This window comes from Arachis hypogaea, chromosome 13 (genome assembly GCF_003086295.3).
Source record: "Arachis hypogaea cultivar Tifrunner chromosome 13, arahy.Tifrunner.gnm2.J5K5, whole genome shotgun sequence".
NCBI classification, from domain to species: Eukaryota; Viridiplantae; Streptophyta; class Magnoliopsida; order Fabales; family Fabaceae; genus Arachis; species Arachis hypogaea.
Genome location: NC_092048.1, coordinates 47,084,341 through 47,101,394, shown reverse-complemented (window position 1 = coordinate 47,101,394; position 17,054 = coordinate 47,084,341). Strand labels below are relative to the sequence as shown.

Below are 17,054 nucleotides of genomic sequence, written 5' to 3'. Positions count from 1 at the left end.
TGAGCTCATGGGTATAGGTGGTTTGGGTTGAGCCTTGGGCCCAATACGGGTCCGGTTTGACTGGTTCGACCCATTCGGTCTAATTTTGGGCCAAATTCTTTGAAATTAGTGTCAAAATTCTTGTTTTAATTAACTCTATCCTATTTTACTATAAAATTATATTTCTAATTTTTTTATTAAAATTTAATTTATTAACTGATTATCTGCTAATTTTACGGGGTTTACAATGGTCGGTTATGTTAAGGGAGATTGGATTGCCTAGAAATAGGAATTTAATCATCTGGGATTTGCTATAAACATAATCATTGCATGATCAAGGTAGTTAACATTGAACATTAACCCGGACATTTAAACATCTCCGAAACCTTAACTTCATTCTCACATTATTTTCTCAACCGTCATTGCTTGCTTTCTTACTTTATTGCATTTTATACTATTTGACAACCAAAACTCTTATTTGAACTTGTCTAACTAGAATAGCTAATCAACCATTACTTGCTTAATTTGTTAATCCTCGTGGGATCGGTACTCACTCACCGTGAGTTATTACTTAGTATGACCCAGTACACTTGCCGGTAAATTGTAGATTGTGAATTCCGCACCACTAGCTTTAGAGCTTTGTAGATCATCTTGTCACTGCATATCACATTGAATTCAATTTTGATTTATTCAAATGCCTCTCCATGTGTCAAGTGAGGCTAGGTGAGTAGTCTCTTCTCCATTTGGTTGTCACCCAACCACAGTCGACCATACTAGATCCAAACTCCCTTGCACATGTGTGAGCCAGATTATAAGTCTTGATTTTCCAAGCACAATATATCAGCCATGGATAATAATTTTGTTGATATTCTTCATTGTTGGTGCTTTGCACAGTTTCAACAACTCCACCTCCAGCTCCAACATCCTTCAAGACATTTGTTTCTAGCTGTCCTGAACTCCCCTCAGCTACCTCATGTGATGGTTTGTTAACATTGTCTTCTTCTCTTTCTTCCACGTTGGCTTCACTCTCTCTCTTAGCCTTACATTTTTCTTATATCTAGCCTTTGCATTTCCTTTATTGTCCTCACCAGTTGCACGTTGAGCCTTAATTCTCCTTTTGTCATTTTTTTACAAAGAATATTCTCCGGACTTTAGATATTATGTAGTCTTTAAAGGCCTTATCAAACTGATCCAATATTACAAACTCCATGTTGATTGAGAATTGAACTTCACCAAACTCTGCACCATCATTATATTGAGGCCAATTAAACCCATCCTGCTCATTTTCAAAAGAATGTGGAGTCTCAAATCCACCTGATTCATACCCCAACCCCTCTTACTCATCACTGAACTGCTTCTGACCTCCTACATCAACCCTAGTAGCAACCTCCAAAATTTGATCCAGCAGGCCCACTATTGGTATTAGAGGCATGAGGCCCAGTATTATTCTCTTCTACATGCCTAAAGTTGAAGTTATCCAGCCCATCAGAAATGCTTTGCCCTTTCACTACTGAACCCTTCTTCTTAAGGCACCCTTGTTGTTAGAAGAACCCATCTTTGCATCACTCTTTTTAGGAACACCCTTCTTGAAATATCCTTCTAGGACTCCAGCACTCTTCTTAAAAGAACATGGCCTCATTTCAGCACCTTTTTTACCAACTTTTTTTAGGGATTGACCTTTTTTCTTTCCTGAATGCTTCACTTTCTCCTCAACCAATCCCAGTCTCTTCTTCACTATCATCCTCATCAAATCCTGGTGGTGGAGGCCTATACAATTCATCTTAAGCTCTTTTCTAGTTGTCATAGCTATCATCATCAGAAATTAGAAATCAGAAAGCTCCATATCCACAGCATTACCATTGTCTTCTTCTTCACTACTTAGATTCACCTCATCTAAAATAGGATGATTAAAGTACAAGTATAGCTTATCAGTATCCTTGTTCTTCCTGTTTTTATCATACATTTCTCTGATTTTCTTGTCTCCATAGATGGGGTGAAGTCCACATTCAAGGTTACTGGCTTTTGGGTCATACTAGTATATCCTATTTGTAAGCATGATAACCAAGCTCTTCAAACAACTTTTTCAGGTCAAAATAGTTCACCAAATCAACATCCAGGGGGCCACTTCTTGACACTACCATTTATGTAATGAAGTACTGCCCTGTTGTCCTTAACAAAACTTTCACTGTGTTTAAATAGAGGGACCACAAGTTTAATCATTTGTGTATGTGTATGACAAAATTAACATCACAAAGTCAAACTCAGCTTACTAAAATTTTGAGTATGCATTATCTAACTTTTCTACAAGAAATCATTATTCCTATTTTAAATACTTCCATACCGACCACTTCTCTTATATTTATGCATGCATACCAAATCCACTCATACAAAATATACACATTACTAAGTAATCTCCATTCCATATATTTACTCAAACAAAATATTCAATAAACACAACAATGCTCTCCATAAGGACAACATAACAATAATCGATCAATAAAACGCAAAATGCTTACCTCAGTCAGGGACGACAGAGACACGATCACGAATAGCACGAATTCACAACTGCTGACTTGCTATGTTGATCATTTTCGAAATAACGATAATATAGGTTAGAGTGGTGAAGATGCTGAAGGTTGTGACGGGGATGACAATGGTGACGTGAAGAGAGTGGTTTTTCCCGTAAAACTTAATAGAGAAAAGAGAGTCACTTGTAATTTCATTTTTGGAGTGAATGCGAGGAGTGTTCCTTATGAATGGTCTATTTCCAAAAAGCAGCGTAGGGCACATCCATGAAATAACGTCGTTTTTATACAAAGAGGGCCAAGGACGATTTTGTCCTTTTTGTCCACGTGGCACTAATCGTGTGACGTGACAAGTTAACGCGATACGTAGGACATTTTCGACAAGACTTGACGAAACAAACTAGAATAGGAATTTAAGTGACTGACGCAGTTAAATATTGAAGACTAACCAAATAATTAATTTTTGTTAAAAAACTAAAATGTTTGATCGAAATTTTTTGAAGGACAAAATGGATAAACACCCTAAATTTTTCTACTTAGTTCGCACATCATATATAGTGTAACTATAGAATTTGGTCAAGTGTGATGGGCTGTGACTTGTGAGCTAGCTTGGTGGTTGAGATTTTTTATTTTTTAATTTTTTTTTTTTAATTTTTGTGCTCTTAAGAGTATTATATGGAGCGTATAAGGATTAAATTTTATGCGGCTAAATCTTATATCATGAACCTCATTAGCAATATGATCGTCAACATTACTTTTCAGGCACTATAAAATTATACTTCTATTTATTGGATTTATCTCAATTATCCTCGTTATGATTGTATTACTCTCCATTTCAAAAGTCCAATGATACTCTTTCACACACTTAACAAATATCTCTTAAACTCTGAAAAACATTATTAATATTAAAATGGTATATCTACCGTAATATCAATAATAATAGACACCATGCATAATATTCATCAAGTTAAAATAGTTAATAGAATTTATTATTTTTATCTAATATTTTTTATCATAAATCTAATTTATTTAGTTTAATAATTTAATAATATAATATTAATTTATATTTTTAAATATTATTAAATAACTACTGATTAAAAATAATAAATTTATTAATCTTCAAGAATTATTCATTTTTCACGCACGTGAGAAAAAGATTCATATCTAAAGAAGACAAAAAGTCACGAGAGGGGAAAATTAAGCAAAAAAAGGAACCATTGGCTCCTATGCAAAAACTAAAAAGTCACACCACAAGTGCGTCTATCTCCGAACTTCCATCCCTTGGTTTCTCCTTTCTCCACAGCAACGTCAATGCTGACCCACTGACTGTTCCTTTTTCCAACCATATGTCACTAAAATTAAACAATAAGCCGTTATCATATAAAAAAAACAATTTGTCACAACAAAATAATTCATATTCATCGTATGCAACAATCAAAACAGTAATCTTCTTACTGTTATAAGTCTTTTTGGGTCTTCCAACCCCATTCATTAGCATAATCATAAATCATGAAAAAAGGGTGCTTAGGACCCAATCTGAAGCTCACTGTTCCTGTTCCTGCAACTCATCACCCTTCTTTTCCAAGCTTCCTGTCAGTTTTTCTCTTCTCTTCTATTTTTTAGATGTCTAAGTGTGATGACTGATTGACTGTTGTGTTTTCTAACTAAAATTGTGTGCGGGTAGGAATGAAAGCGGCACGTTTATTGATGGGAACCTGCTTGTCAATGGCGACGGAGTTCTGATCGCTTCTCAGGGTGAAGTGGGAACTGTAACATTTCTTACTCAACGCTTTACACATGCTTATCTGTCTCTCTGTGTATTTATGTTTCTTATTTATTTATGAGTTTAATTCACGTAAAAGTAGGTATTTTGCTGACATCAATACGTAATTAGATACAAGGGTAAAACTGTTCACACATCAAAATTAGATTCTTTTATGTATTCTATACTATTGGATTGAATGAAATGCCTTTGTTACAACGAGGAATTCCTGATATTTTTTGGTGCTCCCTTATTGAAAACTAATTAACGAAACAAAAATGTTAGATGACGAAAAGGCAATGAAAAATAAAGGATGATGTAAACGATAAGATTCAAGTCAGTTGGTCAAAGTAGAGGATGATGTAAACCATAAAAGATTATTACAAGTAAATTTCACTGGATTGCCATTAGACCAACTAACTTTTATCGCATTCCCATAATAGATAAAATAAGGAATGAGGACATGAGAAAAAAAACTTGGAGTGATTCCTGTTGTGGAAAATGTATTGCAATTTCGTCTTAGATAGTTTGGACATATGAGGAAAAGACGCGAATAACATTGATAAAGAGGGTAGCTTACGTGGGAAATAGACCAGTGGTTAGAGGTAGAGGGAGACATAAGAAGATTATGCATGAAGTGGTCAAGAAAGATATAAGCATATATGTGCTTACTCTGGACATAAAACATAACACTTGATAGGACACGATGACTAAGTTTCATCTATTTAGTTGATTCCACCTAGTGTAGTGAAACAAGGCTTTGTTACTGACTTACTGTTGTTGTTGCTGTTCTTGAGAGATGGTATCCTACAGAATGTTATACTGACAGTTGCCTATATGACTGCTTTGGATTTATGTAACTTGATTATCATAGCTTTTTCATATTAAAACTCCATATGTATATAGTTATACATATGTTACAGTAAACTGTAACACCAAACCAAAGGTTTATTTGGTACAGTTGTAACATGGAAATTTGAATCAGGGTTTCCTGCATATTTTTATTTTGTCACAGTACTTTTGAAAAGAGATTTACATGCTGTTGTCCGAGTACGGATAGTTTTGTAAATTTACATTTCATAGTTGTGTTGTTTTCAGCCACCCCCAGTAAGGGCAATAGACAACAAACTAAGTTTGGCAGACATTGACACAATCAGAGTGATTGGAAAGGGAAATGGAGGGATTGTGCAGTTGGTGCAACACAAATGGACTAATCAATTTTTCGCATTAAAGGTTCACTGAGTGCACAATGACATTGCTTGAATTTGCAACTTATAGTTCTCTCTCTTTTATAGATGATTTATCCTTTTGTATTGGCATTGTTGACCAAGTATTTTATGACATTTAGAAGTTGTTTTCTTCCTACAATGACATTGTTGGTCAGGGAAAGAAATTCTTCAGAAACTTTTTTATGTCAATTGGTGTTTAGTGAGTTAATTACATAAGTATTAATTCAACTAATATGTTAGTTAATATGTTAGTTTAAAACATCATCTTGTTCACCCAACATTGGACATTTTAATTTCACTGAACATAATGATTGAATCTAGGTCCTTGGACTTACTAATGTCCAGTTATCTGATATATCTTATTTATACACATCCCATGCAACATTGTTCCATTGTCACTTATGATGTATTCTCTGTAATTCAGGAAATCCGAATGATGGTTGAGGAGCCTATGCACACGCAGATAGCACGAGAGCTAAAAATCAATCAGTCAGCACAATGTCCATATGTTGTTGTTTACTACCAATCATTCTACAATAATGGGGTCTTATCAATCATCTTAGAGTACATGGATGGAGGGTCCTTGGAAGATTTTCTTAGCATAGTGAAAACAATTCCAGAGCCATATCTTGCCGCGATCTGCAAGCAGGTTGGCGAGACATAAGAATTCACACTACAGTGTACTTTGCATCCCTGACTAGATTTGATCCATTTCTTTCCTTATGTTCAACAATGTAGGTGCTGAAGGGTTTAATTTATCTTCATCATGAAAAACATATTATCCATAGGGACTTAAAGCCTTCTAATTTGTTGATAAATCATAGAGGAGAAGTAAAGATTACTGATTTTGGTGTGAGCGCAATCATGGACACCACATCTGGTCTAGCTAATACTTTTATTGGCACATACAGCTACATGTCTGTGAGTAAATTACTTGACTATATTTCACTTTCTCAGTAACATTTAGTACATAAAAAAATATGTCATTTAAATATTTTTGGTACGTTGAAAAATCATTGTAGCTGGACAGAAATGCACATTGATTTTTCAATATTTCCATAAAATCAAAGCGACATTTAGTTTGAAATGGAAGGAGTAGCATTTTCCTTTGACCAACTAAACATGCCACCCTTGACTGGAATATTTATAATAACTCGTCTACTCTTCTTCACAGCCAGAGAGAATTACTGGAAACCCTGGTGGTTACAACTATAGAAGTGATATATGGAGCTTGGGACTGATATTGCTCAAGTGTGCTACAGGAAAGTTTCCATATACACCACCTGATAAAAAAGAAGGATGGGAAAATATCTACCAGCTTATTGAAATCATTGTCGAAAAACCTCCGCCGAGTGCTCCATCTGATCAATTTTCTCTGGAATTTTGTTCTTTCATCTCTGCATGGTAATATGATTATGCATGCTTAAACAATTCACCAAAATAGAGTGCAAAGTAGGGAGGGAGAACCTTTTGAATACCCTAGCATTTCCTAGAGCTTGAATTGATTGGGATACTTGAGAAACCTATAATTTCAAAGTAGCATCTCCTCTTACTTAATTGTGTGGAAGTCTTGTATTCATACTTGATTTTAATATACATTGGACAATTTCATGAAATGAATCCCCATCTTTTTGGAACAAAATTTGAAGATTTTAATGGATATGCACAATTAGTATAAAGGAGTTCTTCTGCTTCTGCAGCTTAAACTGACATTCAAGAGTGCATTGTCACAATTCACATAACTATTCAAATGGTTGTTTTGTCATAAGTTTTTATGTCGCTGCATTTGATTAGGCTTCTGATCATCCTTCAATCTTGTGTGTTTAGTTTACAGAAAAATCCAAGGGATAGAAAGTCAGCTCCAGACCTTGTGGTATGCATAAGAATCTTATCCGTACAATTATGCCTTGTAAAATATATAATATTTTTCACGTTATATCTATGATTTAAATTCCAGAGACATCCATTTATCAACATGTATGAGGACTTGGATGTGGACCTTTCAGCATACTTCTCCAATGGAGGATCTACACCTGCAACCATATAAAACTTGGTGTGTTCAAAAGTAAAGAGTCATTCTAATTTGAATTATGTATCACTTCATTAGGTATCTTGAATTCAGATTGGTATGTTCATTACCCAGATGATGTACCAAAAAGTGAGTGTCGAGAACAAAGAGAGTATATGCTAATTTGTCATGTACAGCAAGGTTTTTGCTTCTCGGTAGTTAAGTGGTTTGCCATTTTAAACTGTAACATGTTTTGATGCAAATTATACAATATAATCGTGCTTTTTACTATCAAAATGGTCATTTGTCTTGACACCTTGTACTAGTTTGCTTAGGATATTCATACTTTCTGAAGCTAATATCTCATTTTACACATTATATCCAAAACTATTATGTTCTTGTGTAATGTGCTTGTTTGCAACCTTCCATGGATCTTTCAACCATCGAGTCACTGTAATTGCAGTTTTGATTCCTTTCTATGTAGATTTACTACTTGCATACGATCAATCTTTGTAGCGTAGGAGCAAGAAAAACCAGTTCCTAAATTTTCAGAAATTGCATTTATTATTGAGTGATGTAAAGTTAAGGGGTTTAAATTTTTCAAAGTTTTAACTAAACAAATATAATTCAAGGGTGGTTGATATTATTGGAACAGATAATCAGAAAAAAGAAAAAAAGAATTTACATGTTGAAAAAATTAATAGAAGTTCCTGATGTGAGCAACTGCTCACAGTAATAATTCTTATACACAGCAAATTTCAATTCACATAACTTAGCCCTGGTGAAAAATGTAGGGGCTAGACATATGCAACTAATGCATGTTTGGTTAGGGTTTAAAAAGGGTGAACTTTTTTATGAATTATCTCCATTAGTAAAATTACATATGAAGCTTATCCATGAAAAATTCCATCAAGTTTTATCCCCAAACCAAGAATAGAAAAATTTACCAGTGAAACAATAGCATATGAGTGAATATTCCAAATGAAGGGTTAATATCTATCTTTATTCTCTATGCTTTCTTCTTCAATTTTCTTTGGGCCTTTAGGTCTATAACAATGACTGAGACATTATCTTTGCTTCCCCTTTGGATGGCGAGTTTAGATAGACATTCTGCAGCATAATGAGCTGCAGGATCAATGCCATGGCCATGTTCTGTTGATACACTGATATTGTTGTTGTTGTTGCTGCCATTCTTCTTATGCCAAAGGAGGATTCGTTTTCGCGCAATGGCGCAGGCTTCTTCGTTTGTGATGACATCCCATAGACCGTCACTGGCGAGAATAAGGCACTCGTCGGTTTTCTGTCTTCGAATAAACATGACTTCTGGTTCTGGAATTATCCATGGTTTCAAGTACCTATCACCTGGTTATGGACAAGAAGTAAGCAAGAATTCAACTGCAGTGGATACTAAAATAAATGCAATTTAGCATATTTTTTATCTACTTCGAACTGGATAAATCGGATAAAACAAAAAAGCACAGTGCACATACCTATGGATCTTGACACTGCCAAAACACCAAGAACTCGGTAACCATTCCACTGTATGACCCTTCCTCCAGCAGCTTCTATCCTTTCCCATTCATCTTCTCTATTAGGCTATCAATAAGAAATAAAGATTCTTTTATCAGATAATTAAGCACCCAACAAAGAATTCCAGCAAAACAAATCCTGTAAATAGAAGGAGATTCCTTACTTTGTGGTCAGTAGACAAAGGCATGGCTTCTTTTCCGCGACATAGAACTGCTCTTGAATCACCACAATTTGCGACTATAATGTAGGTTTGAGTTAGAATAGCAACCACTGCAGTAGAGCCTGCAGTCTCAGGAGTAAGGGGTTCAATACTACCCTCAGATCCATCACAATGGCTTTCACTATCCGGTGCCCCGATTCGTCCAACTGCATCATCTACTTTATGAAAACAATTAGAGAATGCTTTCTTCCAATGTTCTTGCCACTTCTCCCTGGCATTGTTTAAACTAGATTTTGCAGCTTCTATCTCCTCAGTCAACACTGAATGAAGATGTTCCCGGCAGTAATTCGCAACCTATGAAATGGATCAACTTCAAACTATGATGCACAAATACTTCAATTTTTTAGTCACCGATGTGTAGATGCATTTTATTGTGATTTTTTTTTCCCAATAAAATTACAGCATTTAGGCATAGTACCGAATCATAATCAATATTTGTATTTGTATTTGTGCAAAATAAACTTCAGGGAATAAACAAGTATAACCGACACAAGTGATTATGGATTTTCAAACATACCTGACAACCCCCATGTCCATCATAGACACCGAAAAAGTGGGCTGATGAGTTTCCATTTTCATTAACGTGGTCATCTGCTAGCATCTGTGAAGGAACTTGAAGAAGTTGAGGCTGACAAGCAACAGCATCTTCCATCTCTTGTCTCCTTCCACAAACTGATGAGAAACCCCAACGAGGACCTCCATCAGATTCCGATGCATTCTGGAAGTCTGCTATGCTTGTTTGCTTGTCTGACACATCATGGAGACTGGCAGATAGTTTTGGATCAAATCCATCTGATCCGCTTCCATCTTCAGTTTCAAGTTCCATAGCAGCAGAAACCATGTTCTGCATTGGCTCCAGCTCTGCACTCGCCTCGATCGAACTGGACTTTCCTTGGATATTACTATTAAACTTGGTGGCAATTAGCAAATCATTATCAGAATCAGAACAATTATCAGTCAAAGTAGCAGCTTCATTCCCAGGACAACTTTTGTCACTGGCAACAGATTCAGATCTTTGATTATGTACAGAATGAAAACTGTTAGCTGACATGAATTCATCTTTCACCTTAAATTCAGTAACCATTTCTGATTCAAGGGGAGCTGAGTTGGTTCGACCCTGATTCTCCTTTACCTCTGCAGATGACCTAGTTTGGTGTTTTGGACATATATCTGTGCAGTAGTCTTCGTTTCCAACAGAGTAAGATTGATGATGAGCTTCAATTGTAGGATTTAATATCAAAGCTGTTGTGTTTGCCATGAGCTTCAGACCAGTTATCTCCATGCGGGTTGCCACCGTTGACTCCTTCTGAATCAAATTCCCAAGTCTGTATGGCACTGCAATCGTCGAAGTAATTTCCTCCATAAGTCCTCTTTGATTTTTTGCAGTAGCCTTATCCTCTCTAGAATCCTATACCTGTTAGCCTTCAACCACTTTTCTCTTTTCTAGTACTTAGTTCAACCGGCACAAGAAACAAGAAGAAGATTCCTACGGCAAGAAATGAAAATTTGATTATAGAAATTTAGAATCAGTCTCCTCAGAAGCAGTCAACTACAGTGTAAAAAACCAAACAATCAATTGTCTTCTTTACTCATAAAAATTTATTGAAACAGCAAAGCTATTATATATACTAGATTATCCCTCTAGATCCTTTCTGAAAATTAATTCACCTGTTTCTTATATTTAATTCTATCAGTCAATTGGGTGAATAGGTGGTGTGCAAAAAAATAATTTATTTCTCTGCCTCCAAACCAATCCTTTGTTGATCCCTGAAATAGAAGGCAATAGATGATTCAAGAAAACCATAAAACATAAATATTAATAAATGTCAAAAGTCAGTGACCTTGTCTTCTCTCCATCAAACAAAACATGGTGACAAGGGAAATGGGGTCATTGAAAATGAACATAAAAAAAAACAATAACAACAAAAAATATCACTATAGTTGGGGGGCAAGAGAAGTAAGGTTCCCTGGATCTGAGGCAACTCATATCTACCATTAAAGATTCCCCTTATATGTTTGTATACCTCTTATGTTACTTTCATATGTCAACTACAAACACGGCCACCCATTCTCAAAGATCATGATTCATCTTGAACTTAATATTATTCATTCCAATTCCATGATCATTGATCAACCACACTACATACCTAGCTTTCTTTCGTTAAAGTTATTAAATTCTAAGCTGAATTGCTTACCTTATCATACTGGATGTAAGTGTGATGGTAGAACAGAATAACAACCTCGGCAATGGTATGCCATTAATGAATTAAATTACTTATAAGCAATGAACAATTGGTAGCACTATATATATATATATATATATATATATATATATATATATATATATATTCTTCAAAATGAATGTTGTTGTTTAGTGAAATACTACTACTTACACAGACTCTGGAAATGATTTAAGGCCTGCCTTTGTAATTTGTTTAATGTTTTGGTCTTTTGGAAGAAGCTTTCTAAGACAAGCATCTTTTATTTATTTGTTTAAATAATTTTTTTTAACTAACAAAAAGGAGAATTGGAGAAAATGTGGCAGGGTTGCCATTTGTTCCCTTGGTGAGACGATACAAGAATGTGACACCTAAGACCCTTTCGTTTCTTATTTTAATTGGTCGGTTTGGTTTTTGGTTACATCATTTCCTAACAAATATCTTCCAAAAGGGACTCTCTTTCTTTAATATCGCCAGCACAAGATTTAGACGTGAAAGTCATTCTAATCTTAATCTTTCGTCAATTATGGGGGGCTTAATATTCTCATAAAACCTGCTCTGTTTTTTACAGCATTAATTAACTAATTTTTAGAGTTTAATATCTGAAGAAACGCAAATTATTAGAAATACATCTTTTTATTTTTGTTTATATGTCAATACTAAAAAGTATATTTCTAAATTCTAAATTTTAAATCTTATATAAAAGAGAATATTTTTTAAGAGATATCTTTTTTTTTTTGGTGACTGAAATAAATTAAACAAAGAAAAACAAAAGAAACAAAACAAGGAACTGCTTAAATAGAGGGACAGTCCCGTTTAAGACTACTCTTAAACTCCTCTCAAGGTGAAAGAAGCTCCACATGCGAAAGTTGTAACTTCATCGCCATCTTTGCCATAGTATCTGCCACCGTATTTGCATCTCTCATAATCAAACGAAAGTCAACACGCCAATTCCAATGCATGATATCTCTTATTTTGAGCACCAGTGGATCAATAAACCCAAAACCATCTTGAGTAACAAGATTAAATGCTTCCACACAATCCGTCTCACAAATAACATCTCGTTGACCCACATCCCAAGCTAAGAGATATCCTCTCCAAATAGCAAACAATTCTCCTTGAAGAATACTATTACTTTCAATCATTCCCAAACACCCCCTTTGCCAGCTCCCATTACAATCTCTAATAACACAAGCAAAACCAACACTATCACCCGAACCAAAATAACTAGCATCACAATTAATCTTAAAAGTACCAATGGATGGGGGATTCCAAAAACCATTTAGAGTAGAGGGAAGGGACATACGTTGTAATTCAAAAATATTTCTAAGCTCCTTTTCTGAAGTTAATGCCAGACAAATGACTTTTTCCGGAGGCCAAGTTTCATGGGGATTAAAGATGTCGTTATTCCTTGCTCGCCATATCCACCAAAGTCCCGAAAAGAACTTGAACGGGTGCTCTCTGCTATGATACAAGAACCAGTTCTTTAAATCCAAAGGATGACAAGGAATATCCAACCTTTGCCAGACAAGCTGAGCTTTTGGACAATCCCGAATACAATGTATAACCGATTCCTGGCTAGAAAGACATCTTGGACACCTATCCGATGACGACATCCCTCTTCTAAAGCGAAAACTTGCAGTAGGAAGAGCCTCCTTAAGACACAACCAAGCCAAAAACTTATGCTTTTCCGGAACAAGCTGACGCCAAAGCCAAAGCCAATTCTCCCTCTCCTCCCAACCAAACAGCTGCTTACACAACCACAAGTAACCATTGCGTGAGTCATAGACTTTGGCAGCAGACCCACTCCAATACCAACCCACTTCCGGACCTGCTTGTTCATCTGGATTGTAAGAGAGAATATTATCTTTCAGATTTTGAGATAAAGGAGAATAAAGAGTATCCAAATGCCACCTACCAACCGACCAAATATCCTGTATCCGGAGATTCGAATCAGAAATGTGGACATAATCCATCTCATTAGATAACCGTCCTTCTCTCCTCCAGCTAGAAAACCAAAAATTCTGGTTCAAATCTCCAATACACCAAGCAAACCCATCCTTCAACACTTTCCAAGCCTTGCAAAGACACCTCCAAATGGGAGAGTCCTTGTTCTTAGGATAACTAAAACAGTCATATAGAGATGATCGGTATTTGGCATCCAATAATTGGACCCATAGCTTGTTTGGCTGCTGGAAAAAAGTCCAAACTAGCTTCCCAAGAAGAGCAATATTTACACAATAAGGATCTCTAATCCCCAAACCTCCATATTTTTTTGGAGTAACCAGTACCTTCCAACTAACAAGATTCAATCCTCTTCCATCAACTTGTCCTTTCCAAAGAAAATTCCTCATCATAGACTCCAATTTACTAATGATTCCTTTGGGAAAAATAGAGACCTGCATCTGGTACGTGGGAATAGCAGCGGCAACAGAATTAACCAAGCAGAGTCTACCAGCCCGATTGAGTAAACTCCCTTTCCAGCTTGCTAGCCTACTCCGAATCTTATCCAGGACACCATTGAAAGCTGAACGAGTCACTCTAGAATGGCTAAGGGTAACTCCAAGATACTTGCCCAAATCCTGGACAAATCTGATAGAGGATACCCCAGTGAAAACCTCTTTCCTTGTTGCAGAGACATTCTTGGAGCAAAGCGCTTTAGACTTCTCCACATTAATCTTCATCCCAGATGCTTTGCAAAAAGTCTCTAAAACCAACATCACATTTTGCACTTGTCTTTTTGTAGCTTTACAGAATAGAAGCAAGTCATCCGCAAACATTAAATGGGATATTCTTGGTCCCCCTCTAGAAATAGCAACCGGCTCCCACAAGCCCAAATCAACCTGATGACTAATAAAGCATGCCAGTCGCTCCATACACAACACAAAAAGATAGGGTGACATAGGGTCTCCTTGTCTAAGACCTCGGCTAGGAGTAAAGCCATTTAGACGACTCCCATTCCAAAGAATAGATAAGGAAGAAGCAGTGACACAATTCATAATCAAATTAAGTGTAGGAATAGGAAAACCAAAGCTCTTAAGGGTATGAGCTAAAAACCTCCAGTCAACTCTGTCATAAGCTTTCTCTAGATCAATCTTAAAGGCCAGTGTGCCTTTCTTTGATTTAGTCTTCTTCATAAAGTGGAGGACTTCTTGAGCAATAATGATGTTGTCAGGAGTTCCTCGTCCCGGAATAAATCCTCCTTGAAGCGGGCCAACAATCTCCGCAAGATGAGGACGAAGCCTATTAACAAGGACCTTCGTGATGATCTTGTAAACTACATTGCAGAGACTAATCGGCCTGAAATCTTTCATAGATACCGGTGATTCAACCTTTGGAATGAGAACCAGTAAAGTCTCCAACATTCTCGGATCAAGAGTAACACCGGAGAATGCCTGCTTAACCATCTTCCAAACATCAAGACCAATGATCTCCCAATATTCTTTGAAGAAGAAAGCTTGAAACCCATCCGGACCTGGAGCTTTAAAAGAGTTCATGTGAAAAACAGCTGTTTTGACTTCCTCCATAGTAACTGGTGCCGTAAGATTATTGCAAGCTTCCTCATTCAGAGAAGGAAGAGGCACATCACCAAGGCAACCCAAATCAACATCATCCAAATGACAGAATAAGCTTTTATAGAAAGACTCTGCTTCTTGACTCAGAACCTCTGGATCAGTTTCCCACACTCCATCCTTGAGAAAAAGGCCATGAATCTTATTATGCTTCCTTCGCGCAAGAGTTTGAATATGAAAGAATCTTGTATTCCTATCCCCGAACCTTACCCACTGCTCTCTGGACTTTTGGAACCATAGGAGCTCTTCTTGCACTAGAGTATTATTATAATCATCAAGCAACTGTTGCTCTTTCTGACGCAAATAAATACTATCCACCACTTCCAAACGCTTTTGTAAATAATTAATCTGCTGCTCTAATTCACATTTCTTAACAAAAATGTTACCAAATACCTTCGAGTTAAACTCTAGTGAATTCTTCTGTACTTCTGAAAGCTTGCCATGAATTCCTCTATTACCAGACCACCATGACTGGTTCACAATATCTTTATACCCAGGATGAGTAGCCCAAGCAGCAACAAATCGGAAAGGTCGATTCCCTTTAGGCTGAGGACGACCTTTACAACGCACCAGAATAGGGCAATGATCAGACTGAAGCCTATTTAAAACTTCTGCATAAGCCTCTGGAAAGATAGATAACCAACTACTATTTATACAGACTCGATCAAGCTTTTTTGCCACATCAACATAATTTTTCACCCTCCTGTACCAAGAAAACTGCCTCCCGATAGTCTTCAGATCAAACAAACCACTATCCCCTAATGAAGTAGCAAACATGTCTGCTCTTTGATGAGAAAATTGACAGCCCTTAGATTCATGAGAAAATTTGACTTCATTAAAATCACCAAGAACAATCCAAGGTCCTTGAAAAACCATGGATTGTGCAACAAGATAATCCCAAAGGAGAACCCTTTTATTAAATTGAGGACTGCCATAAATACCACTACACCTCCAAATTAAATTATCAAAGTGAACCTCAACAGTAACACCCTGATCAAAAGCATCAATGAACTTACAACAAACACCCTTCATAGAGGATAGAAACCAAATACCTCCCTTATGCCCCTGTGCCTCTACTATACCAACAGAGTGATACCCCAACCTTTCCCAAAATAATTTTAAATGCTGAAAAGGGGAGTGAGTTTCAACCACAATAAAGAAAACAGGTCTAAATTTCCTAACAAGTTCCTTACAATGCACCCGGGCTAACTTATTAGAAGCACCCCTAATATTCCAAACAATCATATTTAAACTATCCATAAATAATAGGGACAGAATAAATAAGAACATAAACTCTAAACAGAATCACCAACCTCAATAGGTGGTTTGTCCTGCGGTACTGGCACACTCTGATCCTCAATAATTGCCACCTTTGGACCCCCTGACACTGCACTTGCCATGCTTCCATCTACTAAGGTTTCCTCCGTTGTGCCACCATTTTTATCAACTGGCGAGTTCTGCAAGGAGGAAGGCCGAGGACGCTTCCGTAGAGAAATTCCACGACGTGCAGGAGTTCTGCGCGATGGAGATGGCGCAATTTCATGTTTTTCTTGCTTCCCCATCCTAATGCCAGTTGATTTGCCTCCATCACCATGCAAATTGGGCCTTGGAACCCTTCTCGAACCAAACTTGTGCTGCTTTCCATCTTGGTCCTTCAAACCTGATGACTGGCCCATTGTAAATTTTTTCTTACGCAGCACTTGTTGCCAGCCCTCTCCATCATCCATGCATGCCTCATTAACAAGACCATCAGGCACGTGAGGAGCCAATGATTCCGTAACCACATCCTTCCCTTTAACAACTCCTAATTTCTCACCCAAATCACGAGCTTTTGATTCAGCCTCTTTTTGAATCTCGTGATTGTTGTGTGGCACTAGTGTTGGGGCTTCATTATTTTTTCCATCACCAAAGGAATTTATGTTTCCTTCCAAGGACTCCTTCTCCATGCACAACGATTTATCATGCCCATACCGTGCACAAGTAGCACAAATCAACTGTAAACTCTCGTAC

The 17,054-nt window shown here is 36.7% G+C and overlaps 2 protein-coding genes across 14 annotated transcripts; one reads left to right on the top strand and one right to left on the bottom strand.

The window, feature by feature from the left end:
• The first annotated feature begins 3,766 nt into the window (after positions 1 to 3,766).
• Positions 3,767 to 7,816, top strand: LOC112738298 (mitogen-activated protein kinase kinase SIPKK). 3 transcript variants are annotated; one of them, XM_025788675.3, is made up of 8 exons: positions 3,882 to 4,096; positions 4,189 to 4,273; positions 5,365 to 5,499; positions 5,920 to 6,144; positions 6,234 to 6,416; positions 6,670 to 6,899; positions 7,323 to 7,368; positions 7,453 to 7,816. In XM_025788675.3, exons 1-8 carry the CDS (start codon positions 4,014 to 4,016, stop codon positions 7,540 to 7,542), a joined length of 1,077 nt encoding a protein of 358 aa, XP_025644460.1. In that variant the 5' UTR covers positions 3,882 to 4,013; the 3' UTR covers positions 7,543 to 7,816. The 3 variants fall into 3 exon arrangements, with proteins under 3 accessions (XP_025644461.1, XP_025644460.1, XP_025644459.1); XM_025788674.3 differs by having other exon boundaries at positions 3,920 to 4,096; positions 5,350 to 5,499; XM_025788676.3 differs by lacking the exon at positions 5,365 to 5,499 and having other exon boundaries at positions 3,767 to 4,096.
• A 310-nt stretch (positions 7,817 to 8,126) lies between these two features.
• On the bottom strand, positions 8,127 to 11,881 carry LOC112738297 (protein phosphatase 2C 77). 11 transcript variants are annotated; one of them, XM_072211872.1, is made up of 7 exons: positions 11,647 to 11,881; positions 10,922 to 11,020; positions 10,320 to 10,739; positions 9,771 to 10,163; positions 9,197 to 9,547; positions 8,994 to 9,099; positions 8,127 to 8,865 (listed from the first exon to the last, which is right to left on the bottom strand). In XM_072211872.1, the coding sequence occupies exons 3-7, from the start codon at positions 10,614 to 10,616 to the stop codon at positions 8,513 to 8,515; spliced, it is 1,500 nt and encodes a 499-aa protein (XP_072067973.1). In that variant the 5' UTR covers positions 10,617 to 10,739; positions 10,922 to 11,020; positions 11,647 to 11,881; the 3' UTR covers positions 8,127 to 8,512. The 11 variants fall into 11 exon arrangements, with proteins under 11 accessions (XP_072067973.1, XP_025644458.1, XP_072067974.1 ...); XM_025788673.3 differs by lacking the exon at positions 11,647 to 11,881 and adding an exon at positions 11,449 to 11,585; XM_072211873.1 differs by lacking the exon at positions 11,647 to 11,881 and adding an exon at positions 11,095 to 11,242.
• Between the last annotated feature and the right edge of the window lie 5,173 nt (positions 11,882 to 17,054).

Excerpts from the sequence above, each read along its gene's own strand:
- LOC112738298 (XM_025788674.3), top strand. The coding sequence starts at position 4,014 with ATGAAAAAAGGGTGCTTAGGACCCAATCTGAAGCTCACTGTTCCTGTT. Across the intron at positions 5,500-5,919 it reads ATCAATTTTTCGCATTAAAG|GAAATCCGAATGATGGTTGA; the intron begins GTTCACTGAGTG and ends TCTGTAATTCAG. Across the intron at positions 6,900-7,322 it reads TGTTCTTTCATCTCTGCATG|TTTACAGAAAAATCCAAGGG; the intron begins GTAATATGATTA and ends TTGTGTGTTTAG.
- LOC112738297 (XM_025788669.3), bottom strand. The coding sequence starts at position 10,616 with ATGGAGGAAATTACTTCGACGATTGCAGTGCCATACAGACTTGGGAAT. Across the intron at positions 9,548-9,770 it reads ATGGACATGGGGGTTGTCAG|GTTGCGAATTACTGCCGGGA; the intron begins GTATGTTTGAAA and ends TCCATTTCATAG. Across the intron at positions 9,100-9,196 it reads CTTTGTCTACTGACCACAAA|CCTAATAGAGAAGATGAATG; the intron begins GTAAGGAATCTC and ends TCTTATTGATAG.